Source organism: Eutrigla gurnardus, assembly GCF_963514095.1.
Source record: "Eutrigla gurnardus genome assembly, chromosome: 10".
Lineage (NCBI taxonomy): Eukaryota > Metazoa > Chordata > Actinopteri > Perciformes > Triglidae > Eutrigla > Eutrigla gurnardus.
Window position 1 is genome coordinate 10,497,658 of NC_139924.1, and position 27,920 is coordinate 10,525,577.

The following is a 27,920-nucleotide window of genomic DNA, read 5'->3' on the forward strand; positions in this document are numbered from 1 at the left end:
TACTCTCACATTTGTGTTTTTCCTTCCTTACCATCCCCCTTTTTAAATAACAACTTTGGACCCCCCGACTTTCACCGTGTCTAAAGCAGGGGCGTTGCTAGACATAAAGCTCTACTGGGGCACAGGCCCCCTATTACTAAAATCACAAAAAAGAGCAGTGCACCGGCTACGACATGCACACTGCTGTGCACGGACCACAAGGTACAGCTTGTATTTTGGGTTAAACTGCGTTGGTTTGAGATTGTGGATGAAAAAGAAAATCCATTCTTTTACCGTTATTATCAATATAAATTAATCCACTGCCAAATATAGTAGCTTGTTAACTCGAATGGGAGATTTTACTGGGGCACGGCAGATCAATACTGGGGCACGTGCCCCAGTAAAAAGTGTCTAGCGACGCCCATGAGTCTAAAGTCAGCGCATCTGTGGATCCACTGGCCGCTATTAAAGTTTCACTTTCAGCTGTGAATCAGTTTCTGTGTGTGTGTGTGTGTGTGTGTGTGTGTGTGTGTGTGTGTGTGTGTTGTAGAGACTCTCGACAACGTGTTTTTTTTCTCTTTCTGTGTGGTGAACGCCGGATTTTATCAATTCAACCAAATTACGCGTTTTAAATTGTATTCAATTTTCATTGTGTGGCCCTACTCGCACAATGTGAATGTGGAGCCCCAACAGTTATTCCTTTAATTACTAGATCCGCCACCAGAGGTCAGTGTTGTATTACAAAAGCATTGAGGGGAACTTTCCAACTTTACTTGATGAAGCAACCCCAACATGCCGACATGTCAACGGGGCCCTTTTATATCTGGGTCTACAGTTAAAAGCTTATATGCTGTATTTTATATACATGTTGTTTGATTCTCTGCAGTGTAGCTTTCTTTTGAACAGACTTTTACTTGCTTCTACACCGTATCGCTACTTTTAAAGATATATGAATACTACTTCCACCACCGGTGGTCAATACAATAATGAGTGGTTCCAATTTGTCCGTGCCGCACGTGAAGGCATCACGGAGTCTGGCTCCAGCCTCCAGTTGAGGGAAGAGCTCCTCCTGTGTGTGTTTTTGTTTTTTACTTGACGGTTGTAAACTGCTGAACAGCTCTGTGGACATCACCGACCTGAAGACAGAGAGAGGGAATAAAAAAACACCAGATAGAAGAGGAGAGAGCAACGAGCCAGCTGACGTTTCACCGCACGTTCCTCCAGGTAAAGTGTGATATTTAGTTGAAGCTAACTAGCACTGAAGTGGCTTTTAGTCATCTGGGGTCTGCTGGGAAACCTCACTCACAACTGTTCTAAAGCCTGTCTCGTCGACTTTGAAACATCGCACTTTCCGCTTTCTTCATTCAAGATTGATATATGAAAAAAAAAAATCTCGCCATCTTTCAAGCTCAAATTACTAGCAAACAAATACATTTCCGGCAGTAAGAACCTTCAGAATAAAATGATGTTTTTGAATCCTGCACAGTGCTGGAGGAATTATTTCAGCTATTTTACTTCAATAAGTAGTGAATACTTTCTTACCAGTAAAAGTACTGCACTGGCATCAACATGCCCTTAAAAGTACCAAACATAAAATCTGCAGAGTTACAGAATAAATGTAGCAGAAAATGGAAATGCTCAAATGCAAGAACAAGTACCACAGAATTGTACTCCAGTACAGTGCTTGAGCCCCACTTTTACCAGCTGGCTGCAATATTCAAGTGATTTAAACACTATTGCATCAATAATTATGGCCTTGTCTTCAGTTGTCCCATATCTCGTGGTGGCATGCCCACATGAAACCACACCCATGTTTGGCTCTTTATCCTCCTTCTTGCTCAATAATCAACTTCACTGTAAACATGCCACATTAATCAAAAGTGAGCTCCCTGGGGCATTTAAAGTCTGAGCATTAGAAAGGTATCATACAATCAGGTCTGAAGTAAATCTGCTAGTGCTGCAGCTGTTTGAAATCAGATTGATGTGAACAGGTGACTTCTTGTAGGCGGTGTTCTTTACTACTGACACGGTTTCTCCCCCCACACAGCTCCATAAACTGCTCAGTGTTGAGTAGTCGTGGGTTTTCAGTGCTACGGCCAGCATCTAGTGATTGTTTTCAGCGTTAATCGATCTGTTGAAATGTCACAACATCCCGAGACCAAGGTTACATCCTCAAAATAGAACCAAATAAACAGTTCAGTGTTCGTTCTACTGCTGTTCTATTTCTATGGTGGGCTTTTCTTTTAGGGGTCTAAAAAAAGTTTTTTCTGCTGCCCCCGTCCACAGCTCCACATTGCTTTGCTTCGCTGCTTCTACTCCTGTTTGTTTCTCATAACTGGGGACCTGTTGACCACAATCTACCGTAGATAGCACACCGACTGTGGATGAGTACCTGAAACAACCCCACTTCAAACAATCTGCACTATTCCTTTATTTGTGTCAATCATTTTCACAGGTTAAACTGCATTTTAATCATATGATTCAATGCAGTTACACACAAACACAAACACAGGAAAAGATATTGCCCCCCTCCCCCATCCGATGGTGAGTCATGTCCCAGTCATGCTGGTTGTCTGCAGAAGCAGAAGGTCAACTCAGTTTCTTCTAAGCAGCTCACAACGTTTTAACAAACCATGTTTTATAATCATGCAGCTTCATTATCTGTCACCAACTTTGCATACATTCAAACACTCCCTCTTTATTTCTAGCAACCGTCAAATGTTCCTGTGGCTTTTCTCAACCCACTTTCTACACACATACTTACATTTTTAAAATTTGACCAGAAATGGTATTATCCTCCCTATTATAGTCTTCAGTAGATGCCTGTTTTACGATTTCTTAAACCCACAGGACTTTCCCAGTGTTAAAGGGTAAATACCCTCTCATTACAAAGATACGTAGTTGTTGTGTTTTACTTTTTTTACTGCAGATCATTTGTTTTATTTGTTCAGGTTTTGAGATATTTTTCTTGTATTTGCTTTCTTTCTTCAACACTGTGATGTCTCTGGATTATTCATCATAATCAGGACTTCTTTTATGAAAGACAAATAATTGTTGTTTATTTTTTAAAGTATATATTTTTAAATATTTTTAGCATCACAAAGGAAAAGAGTATCATTGAAAGAGACTGCCAAGCAGATAATATAATCCGTTGTTTTGTCTGCTCTGCTCAGTGTCCTCTCTGTACTTAGTGCCTTTAATTGACACTGATATAATTACTGACTGGCATGATGCATCCCATGAACAGTCTCCATGGTAACCCACATCCTAGAAGTCAGTGGAGGGCGAAGTATTCAGATCTTAAGGAAAAAGTAGCAAGTAAAATAGCAAAACGTAAAAATAGGAAAAAAAAGTAAAAATCCTGCATTCTTTATATTAAAAAAAGTATTTATTATCAGCTTAATATAATTAAAGGACTTACAGTTAAAAAGTTCCTTGTCAGTGTTTTACTGTTATATGTTTCTGGATTAATATTACTGCTGCATTAATGTGTGTGTTGCATGTTTTAACTCCTTTACATGCTGTATGACTAGTTTAATCTACATCAATGCATCGTATTCTATAAGATCATCATCTTATTTTTTGTAGCATTGTTGAGAACCATGTATATCTCAAACGTTTCAATCCTGGCTCCTCCTGTCTGCATGCCAAAGTGTCCTTGGGCAAGATACTGAACCCCGAATTGCCCCTGAAGGCTGTGCCATCCGTGTGTGAATGTGTGTGAAGGAGATAAGCTCCTGATGTGCAGGCGGCTCCTCTGCCATCAGAGTATGAATGTGTATGCATGTGTGTGAATGAAGACTGAATGTAGTGTAAAGCATCTCGAGTAGTCGAAAAGACTAGAAAAGCTCTAGAAATGCAGGTCCATTTACCATTCCATTCAACATGAACACATCTGGATGTATGAGGGTTTACCTGGACAGGAAGGGGGTCTTTGTGTAGGGGAGTAGAAGCATAGTTGCATAAAATGGAAATACTCAAATAAAGGACCTTGAATTTGTACGTAGGTACAGTACTTGAGTAAATGTACATACATTCCACCACCGCTGGCAGAACTAAGTCGAGACTATGTGCCGAGATGAAGCTTCAGGTTAGTTCATACAGAATTCAAACCATTGCTGTCTTCATCAAGAGGAAACAGTCTTGTCTTTTCATTAGTGATGGACGTTAATGGAAGGAGCCAACGGCTTTATGTGACTCCTGCTGAGCGAGATAACACAGTATCACTGTTGGAAAACGGAGAGGGGTTTTAAAACACATGTTGCAGTTGAGGCCTTAATTAATCTGCGAGTGCGAGGAGAATCTCCCTAACAAGGTAAAAGTCACAAGCTTTAATAGTGAAATTGGTTTATTTTCTTTGAGCATAGACACCTTAGACTTAGACTTAGAGACTTTGACTTGTCTTTATTGAAAACCATAAACAGTAAACAATGTGGTTGGGTCTAAAATATGTATGATTAAGTTGAACAAAGCTAATGTGAAGTCAATGCTCAGTGTTCTACAAACAGTTTGTGTACAAGAAACTGATATATTTCAGTTTGTCACTATTTCACAAACTGCCGTGAGACTGGCTTGTAATGTTCGAGTAGAGGTGCATGTTGGTGCATCGTCAATATTGTTGTAGCCTGAAATGCAGCTTTTAATGTATGCTGAACATTTAATGAACACTGATTTAAGTAGCAAACTAAACAATAATGAAACCAGCATGCTTTAAAAATGTAACTTCAGGCGAATACACACATCCTCTTTCTTTCATTGTCTTCCATTTATTTGGCAGACAGGAAGTTGCTTCACCAGATCAGATGTTAATGATGCTGCATGAAACTCTCATCATGTGTTTGCTTTGTGGTGATCTGTAGTCAAACATCACAGTCAGAGTTTCTGTTTGTCATCCTGTCACATGACCGGTGGGACAGTTTATGCCGTGTACGTGTGTGTGAGTTTATATGCTTTTATAAGAGAAGGATATCCTTGTCGCTAATCTTTAGCCACACCACAATGTGCCTTTGAAGCAAAGTATGCAGAGTTTCTGGCCTTGAAGCCTGATTTGTCTGAGCAGCTTCAAGAATGTCCAATGTTTCTTCTCTTCCAAAATAACAAACACTGTTTTAGTCTCGGCACTGCCTTTGTTTCTACTTTTGCCGTATTGCATAATTTATATTATATTTGCAAATATACAAGAGGAACATTTTGATGTTTATTCCTAGAAATATTGTCAATAAATGTGTCAAATTCTGTCTATGCAGAGGGATGTTGGTTCCATACGAGGGCCAGTCTTTCTCTGCGCTGAGGAGGCAGTGCCAGCAGAATGGTCGTCTGTTTGAAGACCCTCTGTTCCCCACATCCGACCAATCTCTGTTCTACCAGAGCAACCGCATCGGCAGAGTCACCTGGAAAAGGCCAAAGGTGAGAACAAAGACATGGCTTGTTAAATAGAAAACAATATTTCCACATGTTTCTATGACGAAATTAGGGCCATTGCAGGTAAAAAATAAATAAATTGCGGAGACGGGGGAGGGGGTAATCTTAATCTTAATCTTGGGTTCCTGTAAAAATACAGGAACCCAAGATTAAAATCGAGCTGAAATAAAAATCTTGAAAAAAAATCTTGAATTATCTTTTTGATCACATCCCTGCTCATATTCACCTATTCACCTATTTTACCTTATTTGTTTACATCAAAATCAAATCTTTTTTTCTTCCTAGGAAACAAAATATGATGCATGCTTACATCAGCTACCAACCAATTTCAACCAGTTATATCATGACATCCATCCAACCATCAATCAATGCGCAGCTTTTAGCGGCACAGAGCTGGAGACGGTTGTGAGCTACCGTTAATTTGTTCAACCATCAAATCAAATCCCTCCCAAAGTTATGTCCCGCCTGTCTATCCCGTAACACTCGGAGCCCAGCACTCACTGTTTACTTGCCGGGTCTGTGGTGTAATGAGCTTGATCCAACCATAGAAACAAAGTAGGAGTCGGAAAGACATTCCTATTCAAATCATCGTAGCAGGATGGTCAGAGCGGCGGCCGGCTCGTGTACTGCTACCATTGAGACGGTTGTAGGTTTTACATTAGAATGAGCATGCTAGCTTCCTAACAATATCCATTCTTCTCATGTTCTGTCTCTTTGGATTCAACCTTGCAGTGTGAATCAATGTGGTGATAAAACCCAATGTTCCTGTTTTCTTTTCTTGTAAATCTGTGCCTAAGCGGCGATAGAGAGACAAGAAACAGAGACGAGAGGCAGTAGGTGGGTCAGGGGGACGATGGTCACGAGACAAGAACAATGGAGAGCATGCATATAGAGATAAGGGATGTTGCTCAATAGGGAGAGGAATTTATTTTACCCCACTGAAATACCACCCCGACCCCCAGGAATGCTTGTGTGTGTGTGTGTGTGTGTGTGTGTGTGTGTGTGTGTGTGTGTGTGTGTGTGTGTGTGTGTGTGTGTGTGTGTGTGTGTGTGTGTGTGTGTGTGTGTGTGTGTGTGTGTGTGTGTGTGTGTGTGTGTGTGTGTGTACAATTGTACATGGTGTGTTTGAGTAAATATTTGGTCGGCAGAAAACATGTCTGTCCAGTGACTCAGCAAAGGCAAACTGAATGTGTTTCTTACTTCAGTTATTCTCTGTGTTGAATAGGACTAGAGGGATTGTGGGACTGAAATATAATATGAAATATAGTCCAGCACAGATGACGAAAGTGTTTTGATTCAGTGTTCTTTGACTGGAACAAACACTGGAATTGTAAGAATAAATCGTGTTGTAGAAAAAAAAATCACTGCCGGAACAAAAGGATATTAGTCAATAATATCTGCATCCAAAGTGGTTGATTTCCTCAAATACTTCCTCAAATCCTCCAACACAGGTTGTCTATCGCAATTAAAGTCTAGTTGTCTCTGAAGTCTTTCACTTAGGGATCTAGAAGTAGCATTTCAGTCCAAAATCAAATGTAATTCAATGTCACATAGCAGTAAGTGATCATGTGAAATTGTTTAAAACAAACAAAAGCAGCCCATGTAGCCTGGAGACGAGGCGCTACAGAGGTCTGTTTACATTCCTTAGGACTCCTGTCCTTGTCAAACTTGTTGTCTTCATACCCAAAAAGGCAATTTTTCAGAGTTCACACAAATATATTTATACTAGGGCTGCATTATATAACGAAAATATGCCTAATCATGTTAACAAATAAACCTATATAGATAGAGAATATAGATATTAAAGTGTACACAGTTCTGCCTTTCTCCTGCGTTCAGTATACTGTTTGTTAGATTAAAATATTAAAGGACATAAAAGTCAAAATATCCTGGTCATGTGCCACTAATTAAATTATGTTTATTATGTGTGCAGTTTCTCTTTGGAATTAATCCCAAGTTGCAAGTCTTTTTCCAACCATTTGTTTGAACTATTTTCCAGTAATCTTCCAGTATATACAGTATAAAAAATATAATATAATATGCCTTTACTGTTGATGATCTTAGCTGGTAAATAATCAAACAGGAAACTTAAAGCACTCTAACTGATCAATATTATTGATTTTGTGCAGGCAGTGAAGAGAGAGGAAACATTCTTATCATTTCACCCTGAAGTTTGACTTCTTATCTCTGAGGAAACCTTCTGGATCAGTGTCACTAACAGATGTATGTCCACCAAGTGCTTGTGTTTGCTGCTGACAGGCTCAGATTGTTGCTTTAATGGTGTTTTCACACTTCGTCCCGCTCAGCTCCTAAACAAAGTCGACCATTTCAAGTCTGCCTTGCAGTTCTCTTAACCTGTGCAATAGAACCCATTCTCCCTGCCAAGGCATGGAATAATTGTTGGGTCAGTGCTCCTTGGGGTTTGACATGACACTCATTTAGCATGTTGGCGTGTCTTTTTGATGCACCCACCTGCTGTGTTAACGATGAGAGGGACTGCTGTTCATGACCCTTGCAAAACTAAAGCCCTGATTATGCTTCCGCGTAGTGATCACGCAACGGCCACGCAGTTGCTTGGAGACCGTGATGGTTCTGCGTTGGGTTTACGTGTCGAAATGCAATTCAATGCCACACCGGTAAAGGGCGCTATGTTTTTTGTAAAGACTGACCGACCGACCGAGACTCTGGGCGTATATCGTCGTTAGTCTCTTTTTAGCCTATTTGTTTACTTTCCGGCTTTAAACATCCACAATTTTTCAGAACTTGGTGTTTTATTTCTTTGTGCAAAAGCGACAAGGTGCAAACAATAAAACGAGGTGAAAACAATAAAAGTAGCCTTTTAAAAGTTTAAATGGCTGTGTTTATGAGTGGAAACCGGATAGCGGTCTCCAGCGGATGTAGTTAGCGGACCAATCACAGCCAATGCCGCTGCGTTGGTGTTGCGTTGGCGTTGCGTCGCCTCGACGCGCGTCTAGGATTTTTGGGAGGTGCACGTCAGGCCCTTGCCTTGGACGTAAGGGGGGTCCGCAAGGACGTAAGCGGTCCGCAAGCCACCTTGCGTTGTGTCGACGCGGAAGCATAACTTGGGCTTAAAACTAAACATGGCATTTGATCACATCAGTCGTAACATTTGCGTTTTTTGTAACAATTGTGTCGATAGTCATGTTAGTTATTTGTCATTCACTATTCATGTGAGCTGTTTGTCTGTAAAGTTAACGTCAACCACACTCTTTACCGAAACCTGACTAAGTGGTTTTGTTGCTTAAACCCAACTTCCTGTGAAAAGACACGATGCATGTGAAGAGCGTAGTGTGACACGCCGTGACTGACACTGTCTCTGTCTCAGAGCAAATCCACACCTTTTCTAACAGAGTGCCTCTCATCAGATGTCTTGGTTGCATTTACACTTAGCCGTTTTCATATCCGTTTATCAGATACCTGAAGTGGCTAAGTGTAAATGGAGTGTTACTGGGCACAGCAATTTCTTCAAGAGCTGCTCTTTCACTTTGCCCAGCTACAATTATCCTGCCAGTTCATGAATCAGACCGATCCATCAGTATGTCTGACACAAACTACAAATTGCAGATGACAATGGCCATGCACTGAATGTGTGGCTTCGTGAAAAACAGTGACTTTGTTCCCTTGAGTGCAAGAATGCAGCATGAAAACAAAATGCCTGTGGATCGTTAAAGCCATGTGCATTTTGGTAAAGCCCTGAAAGATTAGTGCCATTCGGGTGAAGCAACATGTTACATGTTGCACAACACTGAGTTGTGGAGGCAGGATGGTAGAGTCCTGAGAGTAATGACTGAATGGAAAAGAAGAAAGGACGGCGGTTGAAGTTAATAGTGGAAAGATGGCAGAAGTGCTGGAGAAGGCTCTTAAAACAATACTGACACACACTTAACCAGTTTGTGTGTCAGTGATTGTTCCTCCTGTCTATTCTTGCTGTGAGCTGAACTCTTTCTCAAGCTAATTCAGTGATTCATGAATCCATTAGGATGATCATGAGAGAGTCATTTCAAAGGTCCTTTTTAGTGCATTTTTTTTCCTCGCTGAGGGAAAGTGGTGGGATAGCAACACAAGGAGGGACCTTTGTACTAATAATATCGGAAAAAATACCATTGATTTGTTGAGCCTCTCAGCTCGAGTGCTGAGACGAACACGTTTCCCTCTGATTTTGTAGGGAAGCTCCAAAAAGTAGCAGCTAGACGGAAAATAAAACCAAAACATAGCAGCATAATTTCTTCTGTTCATTTCAATGTGGTGCTGTGAAACACTTATAATGTAGGGAAAATGTTATTTTTATTATTTAAACATTTTAATTATTATTAAATTCTGTGATTCTGTCAGTTTTACACATCATGTAAATCATAGGGTGCTATATATTGTATTAACATGGACTTGAAAACATGAACCTATCCAAGCTGCTCTACTAGCATTAGATACCTAGGGATGCCTACTTAAAGTAATGCACTGTTATTCGTATACATCCCACAAAATAAAAATATAATTTGCATGACACTGTGAAGCCTATCAGCATTGATTCTCCTGTTTTTGTAATCAATAAAATCTCTACAAAATTGTTTGTTTTGGGATCATTCAGCTTCAGTAAACCAGCCGACGCGCATCTTGCTATTCAAAGTGAATACAGCTGAATTAAATCCCACCAAGCACCTCTGGATGATGTTATGTACTATGTGATACACAATTGTTATGTGTTGCTGGACAATCGTAGGAGAACGCACATGTTTCTAGTTTATTCAGTGGGGGTTTCGTACTGTAAGAACAAGTCAAATTGCATGTTTTGTGTATTTTTAAGGAAGGAGGATCAATGTAGAATGTGGAGAGGAGAACCACCCAGGCTATTTATGCTATGTGTGTATAGTGTGTGTGCTATGCTATGTGTGTATAGTGTGTGGCTGTGTGTGTGTGTGTGTGTGTGATATAGTGAACTCTAAATCTGAGCACACAGCGTTCCCAGATAACTCCATCCGTCTTTCACCTCTGCTCACTTATTAACATGGTACATTTGTTGAGATCTAGCGTGTTAGTAAGTGAGCTTTATGTATGTCTGCCTCCACATGGTTCGTGGTCTAGCTGGGTGTGTGCCACGGCCGAATCCCAGCCCTGTCATTGGGCTGCTGTCCTGATAGTCTGCGTCCCATATGCTCTGTGGGTGGTTTTGCTTTGAATATTCTGAAGTGGTTTCTGTTAATCTGATGTTTACCCTGTATTTACCTTCATGAGGGTTGACCCAGATCTCAGGCTAACGCCCTGCCTAACATTCATCCACAACAGGCAGCTGCCAATGAGCACTTGTTTCTAGCGCTGGTTGCTGGACTGGTTGAGGATTTGAACCCCCTTGATCAACTGTTTCTATCTAGGGGAAAGTAGTTTTAAAACTCCACTTATCAACTGAACTTTGTGTGAAATTGAAAAAGAATGCATTGTTCAGTCATTAGTTTAGTTATTAATTGTGTTATTACTTTTTTTTTGCAGTTATTTCTAAATGCAGCTGAAGTGTGTGTTGGATTCTTTGTAACCTAGAAATATTTTTTTGATCTATGTTAGCAAAACCATTCAATGGACACGCCGATTCTCAATCCATTTACAGGATTTTCCGTAGGGAAGTCGGGGAAAAAGAATATACAATTTATTTGAAAGAAGAAGAAAAGAGTTAACCTGATTTGTCAATCATCTTTATCCTTCTAGGAGTTATCCAGCAACCCCCATCTGTTTGTGGACGGCATCAGTGCCCATGACCTGCACCAAGGCCAGCTGGGGAACTGCTGGTTTGTAGCCGCCTGCTCCAGTCTGGCCTCCAGAGAGGCACTATGGCAGAAGGTGAGACAAAGACACAGAGGCAGTATCTACATAGTTAAATTAGGGTCCGTCACAAGATCCCGAACACACGCAAAGTCACAGAATATTATACAAATCAGACAACAATGGAAACAAAAACCCAGCATTCGCAAGCTAGAAGTGCGGATTATGACCTGGACACCCGACATATGATTGATTTGATAGGTATAGATATAGAAGACTTAGAGTCGTGCACACTGCTGCTTTCCACAATTTCTATATAACAAACAACAAAATAACTCAATAAAACAACGAGCTCCTAAGATACAGCATCCTAATGGATCTACTAATAATTCATGACATTCTACGTACAGCACATCACTTAGAGAGAGTGTGTGTGTGTGTGCTTGATGGGTGTGTGTGTGTGTGTGTGTGTGTGTGCTTGATGGGTGTGTGTGTGTGTGTGTGTGTGTGTGTGTGCTTGATGGGTGTGTGTGTGTGTGTGTGTGTGTGTGTGTGTGTGTGTGTGTGTGTGTGTGTGTGTGTGTGTGTGTGTGTGTGTGTGTGTGTGTGTGTGTGTGTGTGTGTGTCTGTGTGCTTGATGGGTGTGTGTGCGCTTGATGGGTGTGTGTGTGTGTACTTGATGGGTGTGTGTGCGCGTGATGGGTGTGTGTGTGTTTGTGTGTGTGTGTGCTTGATGTGTGTGCGTGTGTGTGTGTGTGTGTGTGCGTGATGGGTGTGTATGTGTGTGTGTGCGCTTGATGGGTGTGTGTGTGCGTGATGGGTATGTGTGTGTGTGTTCGTGTGTGCTTGATGGGTGTGTGTGTGTGTGTGTGTGTGTGTGTGCGTGATGGGTGTGTATGTGTGTGTGTGCGCTTGATGGGTGTGTGTGTGCGTGATGGGTATGTGTGTGTGTGTCCGTGTGTGCTTGATGGGTGTGTGTGTGTGCACTTGATGGGTGTGTGTGTGTGTGTGTGTGTGCTTGATGTGTGTGTGTGCTTGATGGGCGTGTGCGTGCTTGATGGGCGTGTGCGTACGTGCGTTCATGCGTTTTCTGTGTGTGTGTGTGTGTGTGTGTGTTTGCTTGATGGGTGTGTCTGTGTGTGTGTGTTTGCTTGATGGGTGTGTCTGTGTGTGTGTGTGTGTGTGTGTGTGTCTGTCTGTGTGCTTGATGGGCGTGTGCGTACGTGCGTGCATGCGTTTGCTGTGTGTGTGTGTGTGTGTGTGTGTGTGTGTGTGTGTGTGTGTGTGTGTGTGTGTGTGTGTGTGTGTGTGTGTGTGTGTGTGTGTGTGTGCGCGTGCATGCGTTTGCTGTGTGTGTGTGTGTGTGTGTGTGATGGGTGTGGGCATGTGTACAAGTATATGGGTGCCAGATTTGTGGCAGCGTGTTTGTGTGTACTGTGGGCCTTTGTGTAATCCACCTGATTTTAGATGGCTCATGCATTTATTTATTTTTTTACAAATAATTGGGCAAACAATTGTACATGTTGAGCTATAGTGGCTATTAAGGTAGTCACTAATGCACGGTTCATACCACATTTAAACAAGTAATAATAATCTGGGATATGTGTGTGTGCCATAGACCTGGGTCCTCCGACAAATGCTGTTCTGCAGTGTTCTCAGTTTCCCCCTCCATCTAACATACAATGAAACATGCTTGTTGATATTAGTGCTCAGCCTACCTGTTTTAACCACCGTTTACTGCCATTGAAACATTGTGTAAAACACTCGAGAGACTGTTAAGTCTCTGGGTTTTGGCTACATAATACAACCATTACACTGCACATTATAAACATGTTGAGTCATTGTTCTGTGTGCATTGTGTGCTTCCTGAGTTTTTTCTCCATTGGTCTCGGAGGTCCTCTGCAGTGCTCAGTTTTCCATCAGCTGAAGGGAAACTGAAGCCCGTTTTAGGTGTCGTTGCCTCAGTGGAGCAGCCAGTTGTCTTGACACCCATCAGTGGTCCAAAAACAAACGCTACGCAGCCAGTTCCACAACTATTCTGACAACATTTCCAGGGTGAAGAGACACGAAAGTCACCGCCCTGTAGAATTAGTCATTTTCTTATTGACTTCCATGCAGTTTGGACTTTTGACTTTGAAACTAGAAGAGTCGCCCCCTGATGGCCAGCAGAGAGAATACAAGTTTAAGGCACTTCAGCATGGATTACATTTTCAGAACCGGAGATGGCTGCCAAGACTTGGCACAGTTAAAATGTGTGTAAAACATGTTTCTGCCATTATTTGGCTCCAGTAAAGTGGAAAGTTTGACTGGGGAAATGGGAACTATTGAACGTTTTGACCAAATACTGTAAAAACAGCATGCTGGCATTTTCCCCGCTATTGACTTTGAGTCCTATCCAACTGACACATAGGGAGACGGAAAAGAACAAAGAGAAATGCTGCGTTTTATGACAATCAAAGCTAATGGTCAGCAGTTATTTTAGTCACATGACGGAAATTTTTCAAAATTAATCAATATCTAGCAGTAATTGATTACTCGCAGTTTCGAGTTTAAAATGGGAAGTCGTTTGGAAAATATTATCTGTCAACTAAAGACCGAAGCTCCATCCAGTTTGGGGTGTTTCTGTGTTTCTTATTAGAGAGCTCCCTGGCTGTCCCCTCTGCTTTTAAAGGCAGTGACGGTGTCTTTGTTACAAGTGTTGCTACTCCTCTGACCTGCAAAGTAATACAATTAACTTCATTTGATTTACTCTATATGTCTGATGAGTGTATAACCTTTGACTATAGGATATCATCAAGTTGACAATTTGTTGACAAGAGATAACCCCTCTTTTCCTCCCTTCCTAGTCCCTTCTCCTCTTGTTTAGTCCGTACTTAGTCTTCTCTCCTTGTTTCTTCCCTTCCTGATCTCCTCTCCTCTTGTTTCCTCCCTTCCTAGTCTCATCTCCTCTTGTTTAGTCCGTACTTAGTCTTCTCTCCTTGTTTCTTCCCTTCCTGATCTCCTCTCCTCTTGTTTCCTCCCTTCCTAGTCTCATCTCCTCTTGTTTAGTCCGTACTTAGTCTTCTCTCCTTGTTTCTTCCCTTCCTGATCTCCTCTCATCTTGTTTCCTCTTTTCCTAGTCTCCTATCCTGTAATTTCTACCCACCTATTCTCCTCTCCTCATGTTTCCTCCTTCCCTAGTCTCCTCTCCTCTTGTTTCCTCCTTCCCTAGTCTCCTCTCCTCTTGTCCTGTACAGACCTCCCTCCCTCTGTCCATTAACACTGATGATATCCGGCACCAATAAGAGCCCACAAACAGCTTTCAGTCGATTTTTAATAGATGCCACTCCATTGATCTATGTTTGTTTCAGGCTGACAGTCATGCAATGTGAATATTTGATATTCCATTCACTGTTACTGTGTTCTGTATCTACTGTAACTCCCTCTCCCGTGGGCTGTGAAAGACTTCAGAAACAAAATACAACAACAAGGACAGTTAACAACTCAACAGCACATCACAACATTCAGCTGATCACTCAAGGGGTGTTTTAATGAAGGTTTAGTTTGTAGCCTAATAACATATGTATTCAAAGGTTTGGAGTTATAAAATCTCTAAGACTTCAGTTATTTATTATGGTTCATCATTATCGTTTAGTATTTTTTTTTTTACAATTTTTTTAAATGAATGCTTAAGTTTAACTGTCAATTTAATTTAAAAAAATTTAAACAAATGTTTGAATTGAAGATTTATGCTGATGATACATTGATCTGTTAAGTAGCACCAGGGAACACAATGTTTACAGGTTCAACAATGAGACTGAGGGTGAATATTAAAATGATGTATTTCTTTGATTTGAAGAGATTCCAATTTTTCACGCAGGTCTAGTGGGATGTTGGGTTGAAGGTCAAAGGTTAATACAAAATTGCAGTGGTTTTTCAGTACTAAAAGGATTCTACTAACAAATAATGAAGAGTCATTTGTCTGGTGTGAACTCCACCGAGCAGCTGAGGTTTGCAGCTTCTGCAGCATCCTTGAAAGCAAACAGGAAGTACATGACCTTCCTGACCTTGGCCAGCTCGGCAATTCTTTCGCCGAACTCCTGCATGTCTGCCTCCAGCCATTTCAGCGGTGAATCCTCCGGGTCATCGGCGTTTCGCCAAAACGTTCCGATTGGTTCTAGTAGCTGACGGGTCATCAGGTTAGTGAGGTCAGGGGTCCAGTGTTGGGAAATACCAGTGATGGTGACACGGCCGTGGGCAGCGAGGGAGAAGTACCAGCGGGAGAAGTTCAGCTCCTGGGTGGGGAAGTCCAGCCGATACACAGCCTCATGGGGGAGAAGCAGACGCTCGCCATCCTGGCGCTTCTGCCCTGAGCGCTGCAGAGACGACACGCGGAGACGCATCATCTGCAGAGGAAGTGAAAGAACACACAGGAAGAGGTCGATAAAAGGACATTTAGAAGAAAGAGTTTTGGAAAAGAGAGGACGTGTGATGTCAGATGTGCTGATCCACCTTATATTCCGTATTTATTCCTGTGGACAGACCACTTACAGGAGGCTTCAGATTCAGACTGCGAAAGGAATTTATGCTGGAAGTAAATGTTCTAAACATAGAAGTTAAATCTAGATCCGTAAAGCATATTTTAAAGAATATACAGACAACACATCATAATTACAAACCAAGAAATGTGTTTTGGAAGCTCTGTCTCTTTTTATTTTTAGGTCTTTTAAGAGAGGGGAGGCAACCATACTTTTGTAGTCCGAATCAGTCATGCCCTAAGGAACTTGTCCCAAGCTTCAGGTTCTTCTTGTTTCCTCTGTGTCAGAGAGCTGGAGTTTATCTTCCTGAATCATTTCCTCTCTCTTGAATTTGAAAGGTCAAATTCTAGAGACATAATCAGTCACAACATAATTTAATCATTTAAAAAAATGCTTTTAAAAACAAAGAAACACCTGTTTTACTGTCTATTTTATTTATTTTAGTGCTTTAATTGTTTTATGTCTCTGTACAGCCCTTTGTTTTCAATTACAGTTGTTTTGAAGCGCTATATAAATAAAGTTGAGTTGAGAATTTAATGTGTAAATGGAGTATTTCTGTTTTAATACGTTTGCTAGTATTTCTAAAAATTCTAATTATTGATTGATGGCAAAACAATGTGTTCATATCAGTGTATGTGGGGACAATTACTATTACTTCTTCAGTCCACTGGATGTGCTGAATGTTTTCTGGGGTGGTCATGTGTAGAGACAGCAGGATTGGCAGGAAGTTGGTCAAAACAAAGATGCAAGAAAAATTACTAAAGTGAAATGTTGTTAGAAAACAGATGCTGACTACTGCATTTGTAGTTTCTAAAAAGGTAATATATTGGAATACATTGCTATTAAAACTCATGTATTATCAAAAGAGTTGACAATTTTCTTTTGAGTGCTTCATCAAGTAATAGACTAAAAGATTCAGCATTAAAAGGAACGGGCTGTTTGGATAACTCATCCAGTGTTTTGCCAGCTTCACACTTCCAGTGTCTTAATGAGGGCTAAAAGTAACCCAAGCATGACGGGAAGGAAACTCTCGGTGTTAATGGTGCAAACATCCACTGTGCTTCATTAATTAAAACCATGTGAAATCCCTAAGAACACAAACATCAACAATAATGGTACATAAAAATTAAAAAATCAAATGTTGTCAGTGTTGATGAATCATAACATTAACAGCACTTTGGCATAAACAGAATGCACAATGTAATTAAACACACTAGTGCTGACCCTTTTTGTGATAAATCGATTAGTCCTTTGGTCTACAACAGTGGAAGTGACCATCACATTATCCTAACAACCACAAGGTGACGTCATCAAACGCCTGGCTTTGTTCGCCCAACAGTCCAAAAACACCAAATATTCAAAGAACTACAAAGACAGCAAAGCAGCAAATCCTCACATTTGAGAAGCTTCAACCAGCAGCCGTTTTTCTTGGAAAATTACCTCATGATTAATGAATTATCAAAAGAATTGCTGATGAGCTTTCTTTGGATGCACTGATTGATTAATCGACCAATTGTTGTTGCTCTGAGCTCTAATAAGCCCAGGAGCCGTTGACCTCCACTGACGGTCGGTTACATCAGACAAAAATAGTGAGGCAGAGTGCCAGGCTTCATTCAGCGATTTAACTCTTCTGATCAGTAGACCTATTGATCACTATTGATCACCTACACATTCAAAGCACCAGGCACACCAAAGGAAACAGGACATATTTTAGAGCAGATGTTATGAAGACCTTCCAATGAAAAGTTGCATGAATCTCCAGAAAGTAAACTTTGCCAAACTCAGCCAACAATCTAAGCTATACAGTACATTTCTAATTTCTTTTGTTGTGTCCTTTTCTCCATGTATAAAGCATTTCTTAAGCATATCTATATTTAACATATAGTCAGCATTCAATCATATTTTCTAGCAAGACTTTGGAGCTACATAGCAGTGATAACAGACGAGGTGAGAAGTTGTCATTTCAAAGTGAGTCCCTCACCTCTGTCAGAGCAGTATCTTCTTTAAACGCCAGCACTATTTCATTGGAGGGGGCTTTGGCTTTGTCCATGTCCAACTTCAAGGTTTTAATCCTGGGTTAAGGAGAGGGCAAGTCTGGCTTGTCTGGGTGGATGCTGTGATAGATGGAGCTCTGGTGGAGCTTTCACTCTCACTCTCACTCTCTCTCTTCTCATAGGCTTGTGTGCCTTCTCTGTCTCCCCTCCCCTCTCCAACTATTTCCATCACAGAGTGGCAGTTTCTCACTCCCCCCCCCCAACCCCCCTCTTGCCCACAGGGTAGTTTGGTCCGGACACATTGATTAGCCACATAACATGAGAGAGCATTGGGAGAGGGGATCAATGCGAAAACAGCACCGGTCAGAATAATCAGTAGTCAGCTCTGCTAAGCTTTCAATCCTATAAAGGCTGATTTCTGCACCAAGCTGTTGTGAAATATCCTCACATATGTATGGTTTTTATTGATGTGTTTATAGTATGGGCATTTGCACTATCACGGAGGAACATTATTGACACCAGGAGTACTATTGGTCTAACAAGGATGAGGTTTGAAATGTCTGAATATCAAATGAAAACACTCTGTACGCTTTTTTAAGGCGTTATGGAGGTGGGTGATGTGTGAGGGTGCTAGGCAACAGGAGGCACTGATGACGTACGAGAGGGAACTCTGGGAGTTTCCTGAGGCCTTCTGGGAGCTCGACTGGTCGTGGCTCAATGGAGCAGTTATTTATTTACATCAGTCATTTCACTGAGGGTTATTGTTGGTTTGGTGTGTGTGTGTGTGTGTGTGTGTGTGTGTGTGTGTGTGTGTGTGTGTGTGTGTGTGTGTGTGTGTGTGTGCGCGCTTGATGGGTGTGTGTGTGTGCTTGATGGGTGTGTGTGTGTGCTTGATGGGTGTGTGTGTGGGATTCAACACAGTTATGTATGCCTGTTAGTGTACTGATGATTATCACATGTAGTGATACAAAGACCTCTAAACCTCATTAACTAACAAATTGTCTACTAAACTCCAGCCCACAGGTGGCACTTTGTCACAACCAATATACTCAAACCAAACAGAACAGCACACTGTGTTTCTTCCTCTTGTTTGATCTTTTCTATGAACTGTGGACCCTGGTATAGTGTAGTATAGTTTAGATTTGTTTTGTTTAGGATAGAAAATCAGTGCTTGGTTATATTTCAGAATAAAACCTGAGCTTTGACAAGATGATGGTCTATTCTTACCCCAGGTGATCCCTGACTGGAAGGACCAGGAGTGGGATGAAGAAAAACAGGAGTCCTACGCTGGGATCTTCCACTTCCGGTTCTGGCGGTTTGGTGAGTGGGTGGACGTGGTGATTGATGACCGTCTGCCCACGGTGAACGGAGAGCTGGTGTACTGCCACTCCAACGACAGCAACGAGTTCTGGAGTGCGCTGGTGGAGAAGGCCTACGCCAAGTAAGACTTCCACTGTGTGTTTTCAAGTCTTTATTTCTCATATGCATAACAATTATAGCGGAGCTTGATATTGTTATCAAACAGCTTTATATAAAATGTATTAAAATGAAAAAGATGGAATAGGAATCATGCAGAATGCAATGTAAAATATCATAAATATAATGCTGTGTGTAGACTGGTGGTTTTCGATGTTGGCATACATTGTTAAATAGGTGCACAATATGACCAGGGATGTGATCCAAAAGGCTTATTCATGTCATAATTTTCTCTACAGTGTTGCCCTACATTGGCGTGGCACATAGAAGCATTTTGAGTTGTCTGATTGGATTATTTCTTGCCGAAATGCATGTAGTTGACCTATGACCTGAGTCAAAGTTGGAACCTGGACTCGGCATAAATGGGTTCATGCTCTACCGGGTGAGCTAGAAGTCGCCCTATACTTTTTTTTTATCAAAGAACAGCATTTTTATGTAATTCTATACTATAATCATACAGAACCAGTCAAATTGGCTGCATATCAAGGTTAACTGTTAGCTGTTGTACAAGAAGTTTATATGTAGCATTATAAAAAACCTCTCTCCGCTTACAAAGTAAGTACAGATTCCGTAATGATTAAAAAGCCTACGTTTGAGTGTAGACGCTTGTTTGTGTGTGTTTTCTAGGATGTGCGGATGCTATGAGGCGCTTGATGGGGGAAACACGGCCGACGCTCTCGTTGATTTCACCGGCGGCGTGTCGGAGCCGATGGACTTGATGGAGAACGGCTTCACAGACGACGAAGAGAAACGCAACGAGCTGTTCGAGAGAGTCCTGAAAGTTCATGACAGAGGAGGCCTCATCAGCTGCTCCATCCGGGTGAGGAGAGGACGCATGGCGGCTCAACGGTTACATGACTTGATTAGGAATGGGTTACAGACCGACTGAACCGGTGCCACCACTTGCCATGTTTTTGCAGGCAACCACTGCAGCGGATATGGAGGCCAGGCTGGACTGTGGCCTGGTGAAGGGCCATGCCTACGCGGTGACAGACGTCCGCAGAGTGAGGCTGGGTCACGGGCTGCTGGCCTACTTCAAGTCCGACAAACTCACCATGATCCGCATGAGAAACCCCTGGGGGGAGAGAGAGTGGAACGGGGCCTGGAGCGACAGGTGAGGAGACTCACACACATTATAAATCATGTGCCAATCAAGACATTTTTTGTATCTTCTCATACGATCGTGTTTGGTGTTTGCATGATTACATTTACATTTCACATCTGTTCTCCACGTTTGATTACCAGAGGAAGTGTACAGACCTGTTTTTCTGCCTGTTTGCAGCTCTGAAGAGTGGAAGAAGGTCAGTAAGAGTGAGAGGGAGAGGATTGGTGTCACGGTGCAGGATGATGGAGAGTTCTGGTGAGTTTTATTTCAACGCTGCTCCCTTTTAACTGACATGTGGAGCTTTGTGACTCCTTCCTTAAAATACAGTAGTATAGGCATAAATACGGCAGTGACCTTGTACCATAGACGGTCTGTGGTTTCTACACATAGTTTGGTTCTCTTTACTAATGTGAGGTTCTATCGTAGAGCTCTTGGTGACAACAGACCGCTACATTATCTCTCCATCTCTGATTCAGTGGCGACAGGAGGAGAATCTCATGCGTAAATTATTCGCTTGAGTTTGAGCATCCTTCTTTTAGCCTGAATTTTCATGACTTTTCCTAAAGTTACCCTAAATACACAAAAAAAATACTTCTGTTCAGGTGCTTCAACTTTTTGTACATTGTGGGCTTTTATCTTTTGAAGTGGATTTTAGATCCACCAGTGTGGGTATCTATAAAGCTCTAATACAGATGCTGCCAGCCTAGATCTCATTATTTTTAACTGTGAACTCACATCATCTTGGTACTCACTCACAGAAAAGGCTTTTCATCTTTAAAATACACTGTTGTTTCACTGTTTCCTGTTTTGCTTGAAAGCATTGTTACACATCTCTCGACATTATTGTAAATGAAGATTCCTCCCCAATGGCCTTGCGAGGTAAATTAAAGGTTGATTGATTCTCATCTTTTGTATTTCTTCAATCTATCAAGGGTTAATTGGTTAATTTAATAGAACACCGCTGAATTCACACTTCTCTTTGTTTGAATATTTTCTCTTTCATCATAAATCTCTCTGATCATACAGTAAATTATTTTCCTCCCTTCCTTCAGGATGACCTTCGATGACTTCATCGCTAACTTCACAGACCTCATCCTGTGTCGTCTCATCAACACATCCTACCTGAGTTTCCATAAGACCTGGGAGGAGGTCATGATCCGGGGCTCCTGGCGCCGCCACGATGACCCGCTTCTCAACAGAGCCGGGGGCTGCATTAACAACAAGCACTCCTTCCTCCAGAACCCGCAGGTGTGGTTTTCATCTCTCATAAAAGTTGTCGGATTTGGAGTAGGGCAAGACTGCAATAGTGAGGACACTCTAATATGTCTGTACGTCTTTTTTCTGGGTTTCAGTACGTCTTTGATGTGAAGAAGCCGGAGGACGAGGTCCTGATCTGTCTGCAGCAGAAAGACCGCAGAGCCACGCTGAGGGAGGGACGAGGAGAAAACCTGGCCATTGGTTTCGACATACACAGGGTCAGCTCAGTGTGTGTGCGTGTGTGTGTGTGTGTTTTCATGTCATCTCAAAACCCTCCAGTTCTCAAAGTAAACATAACGAAGGCTGGATTTATTGAAGGGCTGTTGAAGCGTATCAGATTACATCATTTTTAGCCAGCAGGGAGACGGTGAGAGGCTTCCACTCAAAAACCCACAAAATGATTAGTAATTCATTCGATGTTCTGTGAGAAGTTGTTGAGGCCAAACTGCTAAAAGCAGGAAGCTATGTGTTGTTTGCGAAGATAACGTCACCGTGACCGTCGGACTGCTTTTCCTTCTATTCCACGTGAATGAGAAACGTGGTGTCTGGTGAGACGACCTCCTCTCCTGCAAAATGACGTTCCCATACAACAAAACCCACTCTCAGTTAACAGTTAACAAACAAAGCAAAACATGCTTCAGTTAGATTTAGTAAATAAGATCATGGTTTGGCTTAAAATTACCTTGGAATAGAAACCAAACATAAACGATGAAAAGGATGAAAGCACTGTGTTTATTCAACGCCTGACCTTCTCCCTACTGGATGTCCACAGGCTTGTTTGAAACTAATTTATAATACATCAAGAGCAAACATAATCCACGACAAAATACATTCCCCTCAATTTGCAATTCAGTTGTATTGGAACATCATTTTGAGAGGCCAGGCTGGTTGAGAAGAGGGTGAATTCAGAAAAAATGGTGCATCTAATTGTAATTTGGTCTGTAATTATTATCTTACCTACCATGGTGTTTAAAAAATCTCTATGAATTAAAGCCGTGTTTATGACCAGCAAAACGTCTATTGACACTCTTTACTACAAGCAGACGTGACTGTTTATGTGACGTAACGGTTCACTGGTCGTTAGAACTTCTTCTGATCAGGCAGATGACCAATCATAGTTTAGGATAATCAGGTCACTGCAGGCCACATCCAGACACGCCCCTGCCAGTTTCAATACACTAGTTTGGCCAAATTCTCTATTAAAGTCTGTGTGCTCTCTGTGTTCAGGTGGAGTTAAACAGGACCTACCGTATGCATGTCACCCAGCAAAAGGTTGGTGGGAGCGTCTACATCAACTCGAGGTCTGTGTTCATACGCATGGAGCTGATGGAGGGCCGCTACGTCATCATACCTACAACCTTTGACCCTGGCCTGGAGGGAGACTTCCTGCTCCGCATCTTCACTGACGTGCCGTCCGAATGCAAGTAAGTAGGAAGACGCAGGGTGTGTTTTCCAGAAGCCTTAATGGACATTGGACAAAACGAACGGATATTGTGAAATGGCAATTGGAAAATTAAAAGTCACATTACAAATGCTGAAATAGAGCAACCCTAAAGCTCACTGACCCTTCTAACCAGTAAAAAATGGAAGGGTGGGGTTGCCACTCTGAGTTTTCAGTCCTTCTACGGGGGTTCACTTGTAAACGGGTTAGATCGCCATGTTACTTTTGCTGCACACCTAAAACAAATCGAATGTTCCCTGGTGCAGGTGATGTTTGAAATAGGAGATCAACCAGCGTAAAAGCACCACCTACTGACCAATCAAAGTTCGATGTGTGGATCATGAGATAATATTACAGTCACAGTTTAAACCTTGTGAGGCAGGCATGAGCAGAGCTGACTGTAATTAGCTACTGTGTGTTATATGGAATTAATGTATTCTTATGGTCTCTCTCTCTCTCTCTCTCTCTCTCTCTCTCTCTCTCTCTCTCTCTCTCTCTCTCTCTCTCCCCGTCTGTCTGCCTGTCTCTCTGTCCTGTAGGGAGTTGACTCTACATGAGCCTCCACAGACCTGCTGGTCCGGGTTGTGTGGTTATCCCTCTCTAGTCACTCAGGTCCACATACTGAAGGCTGATGGACTCCCAGGACAAGACTCCGATGGAGGTAGATGTGATTCATGAGTCGTCAACAATGACACAGAGACACTTTTCAGGATATTTACTTCATACCATGAACAGATTAGTAGTAGATTAGTTTAATTAGGTCTAATAGAACGTTATTGGTTATTGTTTTAAATACTTTGTGTCACTTTTAAAACTGACCTGCTGTCAGCTGAAGCAGCTCTAACACAATGTCACTTTTTGCCAGTAGATGGCAGTAGCAACTTTATAATGTCAGTGACCAGCACTGTAATTCTTGCATAGCAGCAAGTCATGATAGCAGACAGGGCCTGTGTTCATCTATGACTCTATGTACACAGCATTTCCAAGATATAATATGGAGTGTTAGAGAGTAAGTATAGTGACACCCAGTGGTGGAGGAAGTATTAAGATTGTTTACTTAAAGGTTGAGTACGTGATTCTATTCAAAAACACTTTCTGTTATATGAGTTTAAATCATCTTAACATACCAATAGCAATGAATAAATTAATACATAAAAATCAAAAATGTCATCTGTGGCCGTGGCAGGACTGATAAAACCCTGTCCAATCAAAACAGTCGGGCTGGAGAAAATAATTGGATATCCTGCCTGTCTGTCAATGCTTACTTCCTGATTGCACTCTGCCGACCTTGGGCCCTTGTTTGGCGTTCTGGGGGAGTGGCTTTGAACAGAGGTCTGAACGAAGGGGGCGGGACTTTTTCATTTCTGCAATGCGTTCAAAGTCAAAATCTCACGAGCAATACCAAGAGGTAGAAATGCTCCGTTACCAATAACTGTACCATAAATTATTAGTATAATATCAATGAATGTAATCCGTGTAGAAAGTACAATATTACTCCCAGAGATGTAGTGGAGTATAGACTTAAAGTAGCATTAAATAGAAATATCAAGTAAAATAAAAGTACCTCAAAACTGTACACTGTCAAGTGTACTTGAGTTGTCAAGTGTACTTGAGTAAATTACGTGACACCCAGCTGTGCCTGAATCTTTCCTTGTCTTTCACTCTCACTATTTTAGCCGCCGCTCTGTGTTAGCTAGTTTGGTAGCTAAGAAGCTTGTTAATGAAACAAAATGAATCAAATATCATAAAAAAGCACATAATCAGGTTTATGAAACTGTGTGTATGTCTCTCTCTCTCTCTCTCTCTCTCTCTCTCTCTCTCTCTCTCTCTCTCTCTCTCTCTCTCTCCCTCCAGTGTCGGACCCCTATGTGATCATTCGTTGTGAAGGAGAGAAGGTTCGCTCTCCAGTCCATAAAAACACACGCAGCCCCAACTTCGACACCAAGGGGCTCTTCTACAGGAAGAAAGCCAACCAGCCAATCAGAATCGAGGTGTGTGTGTGTGTGTGTGTGTGTGTGTGTGTGTGTGTGTGTGTGTGTGTTTTACCTACAGTAAATGGAATTTGGAGAAACAAACAGCAGTATCAGCACAGCAGCAAAGCAATGTAAATCTGTGGATGTATTTTAGACACCTAAAAAAATCAATATCACTATAATTCTAAGCTATATGAAGAATATTATAACTGCTTTACCTTGCCTTTAGACAGTCCTCTCTGACAGGGAGTACACATACCTCAAAACTGTACTTAAGTAACCACTACTGCTTAGTTACATTCCACCATTGAGATTGTGTACATGTTGGGAATGTTGTTGTCCCATGTAATCAATTCTCCCGTCTCCTTGTCTGTCAGATTTACAACCACAACATATTGATGGACTCCTTCATGGGTCAGGTGACGTTGCCGGCTGAGCAAGGTGATTTCCAGCAGACGCTCCACCTAAGGGACAAGGGCGATCGCCGTGACAACGACCTGCCGGGAACCCTCACTGTGGCCATCATGACCAACACAGTGCTCATCAACATCTAAGACTCATCGCAAAACCTTTCAGTCAGCTAGAGCTGCCAGTTTACTACAAAGGTAAATACTTGGCACGAATAGAGGTTTACTTTATAGAAGATTACAAATAGTTTGGGGGCAAACGGGGTACGGTACGGATCGCCTAGTTTACTCCCTGAGTCTCTTGCTGTGCCCATAAATGTCTGTTTACAAAATGATTTACAGCACCTGTATCGGTTGTATCCGAATATCATGAAGACATGAGAATTGTAGTTTCTTCTTATTTTCCGAAAAAGTTAATGGACTTTATGCAAGAACATTTTTTTTGTACGGTGGGCTCGTACGACTGTGCCACGTCACATTCAAATCACCTGCCTTAACATGAGGAATGTGACATTCCTCATGTTTACTGTGTGTAAATGAGTGCACGTTCCCGAGAATTGTAATTTAGCATAATTACACTGCTGTCCTGATTTTGGAGGTCGGTGAAGGAAAGACTATCATTTCAAAACTGTCAGCAGCAGAATTTTGTGACCTGCTAATATATATATATATATATATATATTCCATTGTCATGCAGCTGTGCATACTCAGTTAACAGTGAAATAATAAGATAGGACTTGTGAAGGTTTTCGGTGGCGAACACAGGTTCCTCTGTCATAACTTCAGTCACCTTCTGGAAAAGGACAGCATTGTGACATTTCCAGAAACCTGTTGCTATCCAGGTGTTTCATAATGATCCCTAGCCTTGTTAACTGTTAGCTAGTTGGTTTGTTAATGACATACAGTGCATAAAGTAAAATAAGTACATGAACAAAACCTCACTAACTAAGTTAACCAAATTTAAAACCAAACACAAGTAGAACAGCAACCCTGACCCTAGTGTCTAAACAAAGAATAATCTACAGATGTGCCGATCAACATCAGGCATTAACTAGAGCCGTGCCCAGTCTCCCAGGTAGTCTTAACAAAGTACCTCAATTTCTGCAAACAACTAGTATTCCACATTGACCAAGCAGAGCACAAGAGGCACGTCGGCTGGTTGATCAGGACAGATCACAGTTGCCACTCAGGCACACTCACACCAGGGCCATTTGATCCGTTCCGGGCCTCGGCACGATTGCCCCCCCTCCCCTGTCCCCTGCCGGTCTGCACTCAGACTGCTCCAAAACGGGTCTGAGCACAGTTCCCTCTTGTACATACGTCCTCACGTCGTAATACGACACACGCATGGCTTGATGTTGTTTTCAAGAAGCGCCGTCTCAAAGTTATCACAAGAGAGAAAAACACAGAGACCATGACTGAAACTTTACTGACAAGTCTGCACATATTTCTAGTAATCACTTGGCCTGCATCAGAGCATGTGAGCGGGCATTTTTATTATAAAAGGGCCGGTCTGGTTCCACTCCGGTACCACTCACACCACGAGTCTGAAGCCCAAGCCCGACCCAGAATGCATCTGTGTCCTACACAGTCATCAACAGTATTTTCAGTCATAATTCAGCTCAATAGCAGGGGGAGATCAGAGTTGAACACTGAGCGAAAATGAGTGGGACGGCCTATTGATTAAAGCCTACGTCATGTCAAAATAGATTACCCGTGCATGTGCTTGTGCATGAATCGTGGAATCGTACAAGGGAAAAAGCCAGAAGCAGCCTTAACTCCATGTGTCGCAAACTGACAAAAAAAATCCCAATTGAGACGCATATTCTGCTTTGTATGAATGGCCAACGAATGCTCCTAAAGCCTGAATCATATTGGAATAACATCACGTCTTGTCCGGAATCATCGTGGAATATTAGTGTACATGTTAACATAGTCAGTGTTTAAGCTCCATCATGTTCTGTCTATCAACCACTACTTAGTCATTTATATTCTAATGTTTAACGTCTTATTCTATTTTATTGTATGAATCTTGTATGAATCCTATTCACATGTCTTTTTATATATTCTTTTATATCTTGTCTCAGTGTATCTCTCGTCTCCTGTACACAATTTGTATATGTTGAGAGGTGCAGACAAACCTGCCGTGCCTCATAAAACTATGCCACATTTGCTTTGTTTTCTCAGTAAATTTCATTTAATGGGAGCCTTGTAGTCTTTTTCTTTTAAATAGAAAAATAGAGCAACACAAAACAAAACATAGAAGGCAGATCAACATAGAAGACATTGAATGTAATATGTATATGTTAATTCTAAATGTGCTTGGTGAAACTAAATATTTAGCTAATATGTAAATTCACACTGCGTCGGCGGAAGTACCAAAATATAAGCTTGAGTGGTCTGGCTGTGTTTATAGCATCAAATACCAAATTAAAACCAAATTCTATTTTTCAGAACATTTTTAACAAATTATACATGTCCCTAGCTTAAATGACAACTATGGGTCAGACACTGCAGTCATGAGCAGGATGAGCAAGTGTGTGCATGTGTCTGTAAGTGTGTTAGTGTATGTGGTAGTGTG

The 27,920-nt window shown here is 41.7% G+C and overlaps 2 protein-coding genes across 2 annotated transcripts; one reads left to right on the forward strand and one right to left on the reverse strand.

Moving 5' to 3' along the window:
* Positions 1 to 1,055: 1,055 nt before the first annotated feature.
* On the forward strand, positions 1,056 to 27,535 carry LOC311019503 (calpain-5-like). The gene is made up of 13 exons (XM_084018955.1): positions 1,056 to 1,203; positions 5,226 to 5,385; positions 11,116 to 11,247; positions 18,913 to 19,121; positions 19,784 to 19,976; positions 20,077 to 20,270; positions 20,439 to 20,516; positions 21,314 to 21,509; positions 21,614 to 21,736; positions 22,746 to 22,942; positions 23,499 to 23,620; positions 24,814 to 24,950; positions 25,310 to 27,535. Exons 2-13 carry the CDS (start codon positions 5,230 to 5,232, stop codon positions 25,484 to 25,486), a joined length of 1,914 nt encoding a protein of 637 aa, XP_083875081.1. The 5' UTR covers positions 1,056 to 1,203; positions 5,226 to 5,229; the 3' UTR covers positions 25,487 to 27,535.
* Positions 14,465 to 17,865, reverse strand: LOC311019509 (olfactory marker protein-like). The gene is made up of 2 exons (XM_084018964.1): positions 17,668 to 17,865; positions 14,465 to 15,554 (listed from the first exon to the last, which is right to left on the reverse strand). Exons 1-2 carry the CDS (start codon positions 17,734 to 17,736, stop codon positions 15,123 to 15,125), a joined length of 501 nt encoding a protein of 166 aa, XP_083875090.1. The 5' UTR covers positions 17,737 to 17,865; the 3' UTR covers positions 14,465 to 15,122.
* Positions 27,536 to 27,920: the final 385 nt, after the last annotated feature.

Coding starts and splice junctions, on each gene's coding strand:
- LOC311019509 (XM_084018964.1), bottom strand. CDS start 17,736: ATGGACAAAGCCAAAGCCCCCTCCAATGAAATAGTGCTGGCGTTTAAA. Junction 15,555..17,667: donor AAGATACTGCTCTGACAGAG/GTGAGGGACTCA, acceptor CTTCCTCTGCAG/ATGATGCGTCTCCGCGTGTC.
- LOC311019503 (XM_084018955.1), top strand. CDS start 5,230: ATGTTGGTTCCATACGAGGGCCAGTCTTTCTCTGCGCTGAGGAGGCAG. Junction 20,517..21,313: donor CAGGATGATGGAGAGTTCTG/GTGAGTTTTATT, acceptor CCCTTCCTTCAG/GATGACCTTCGATGACTTCA. Junction 24,951..25,309: donor ACCAGCCAATCAGAATCGAG/GTGTGTGTGTGT, acceptor CTTGTCTGTCAG/ATTTACAACCACAACATATT.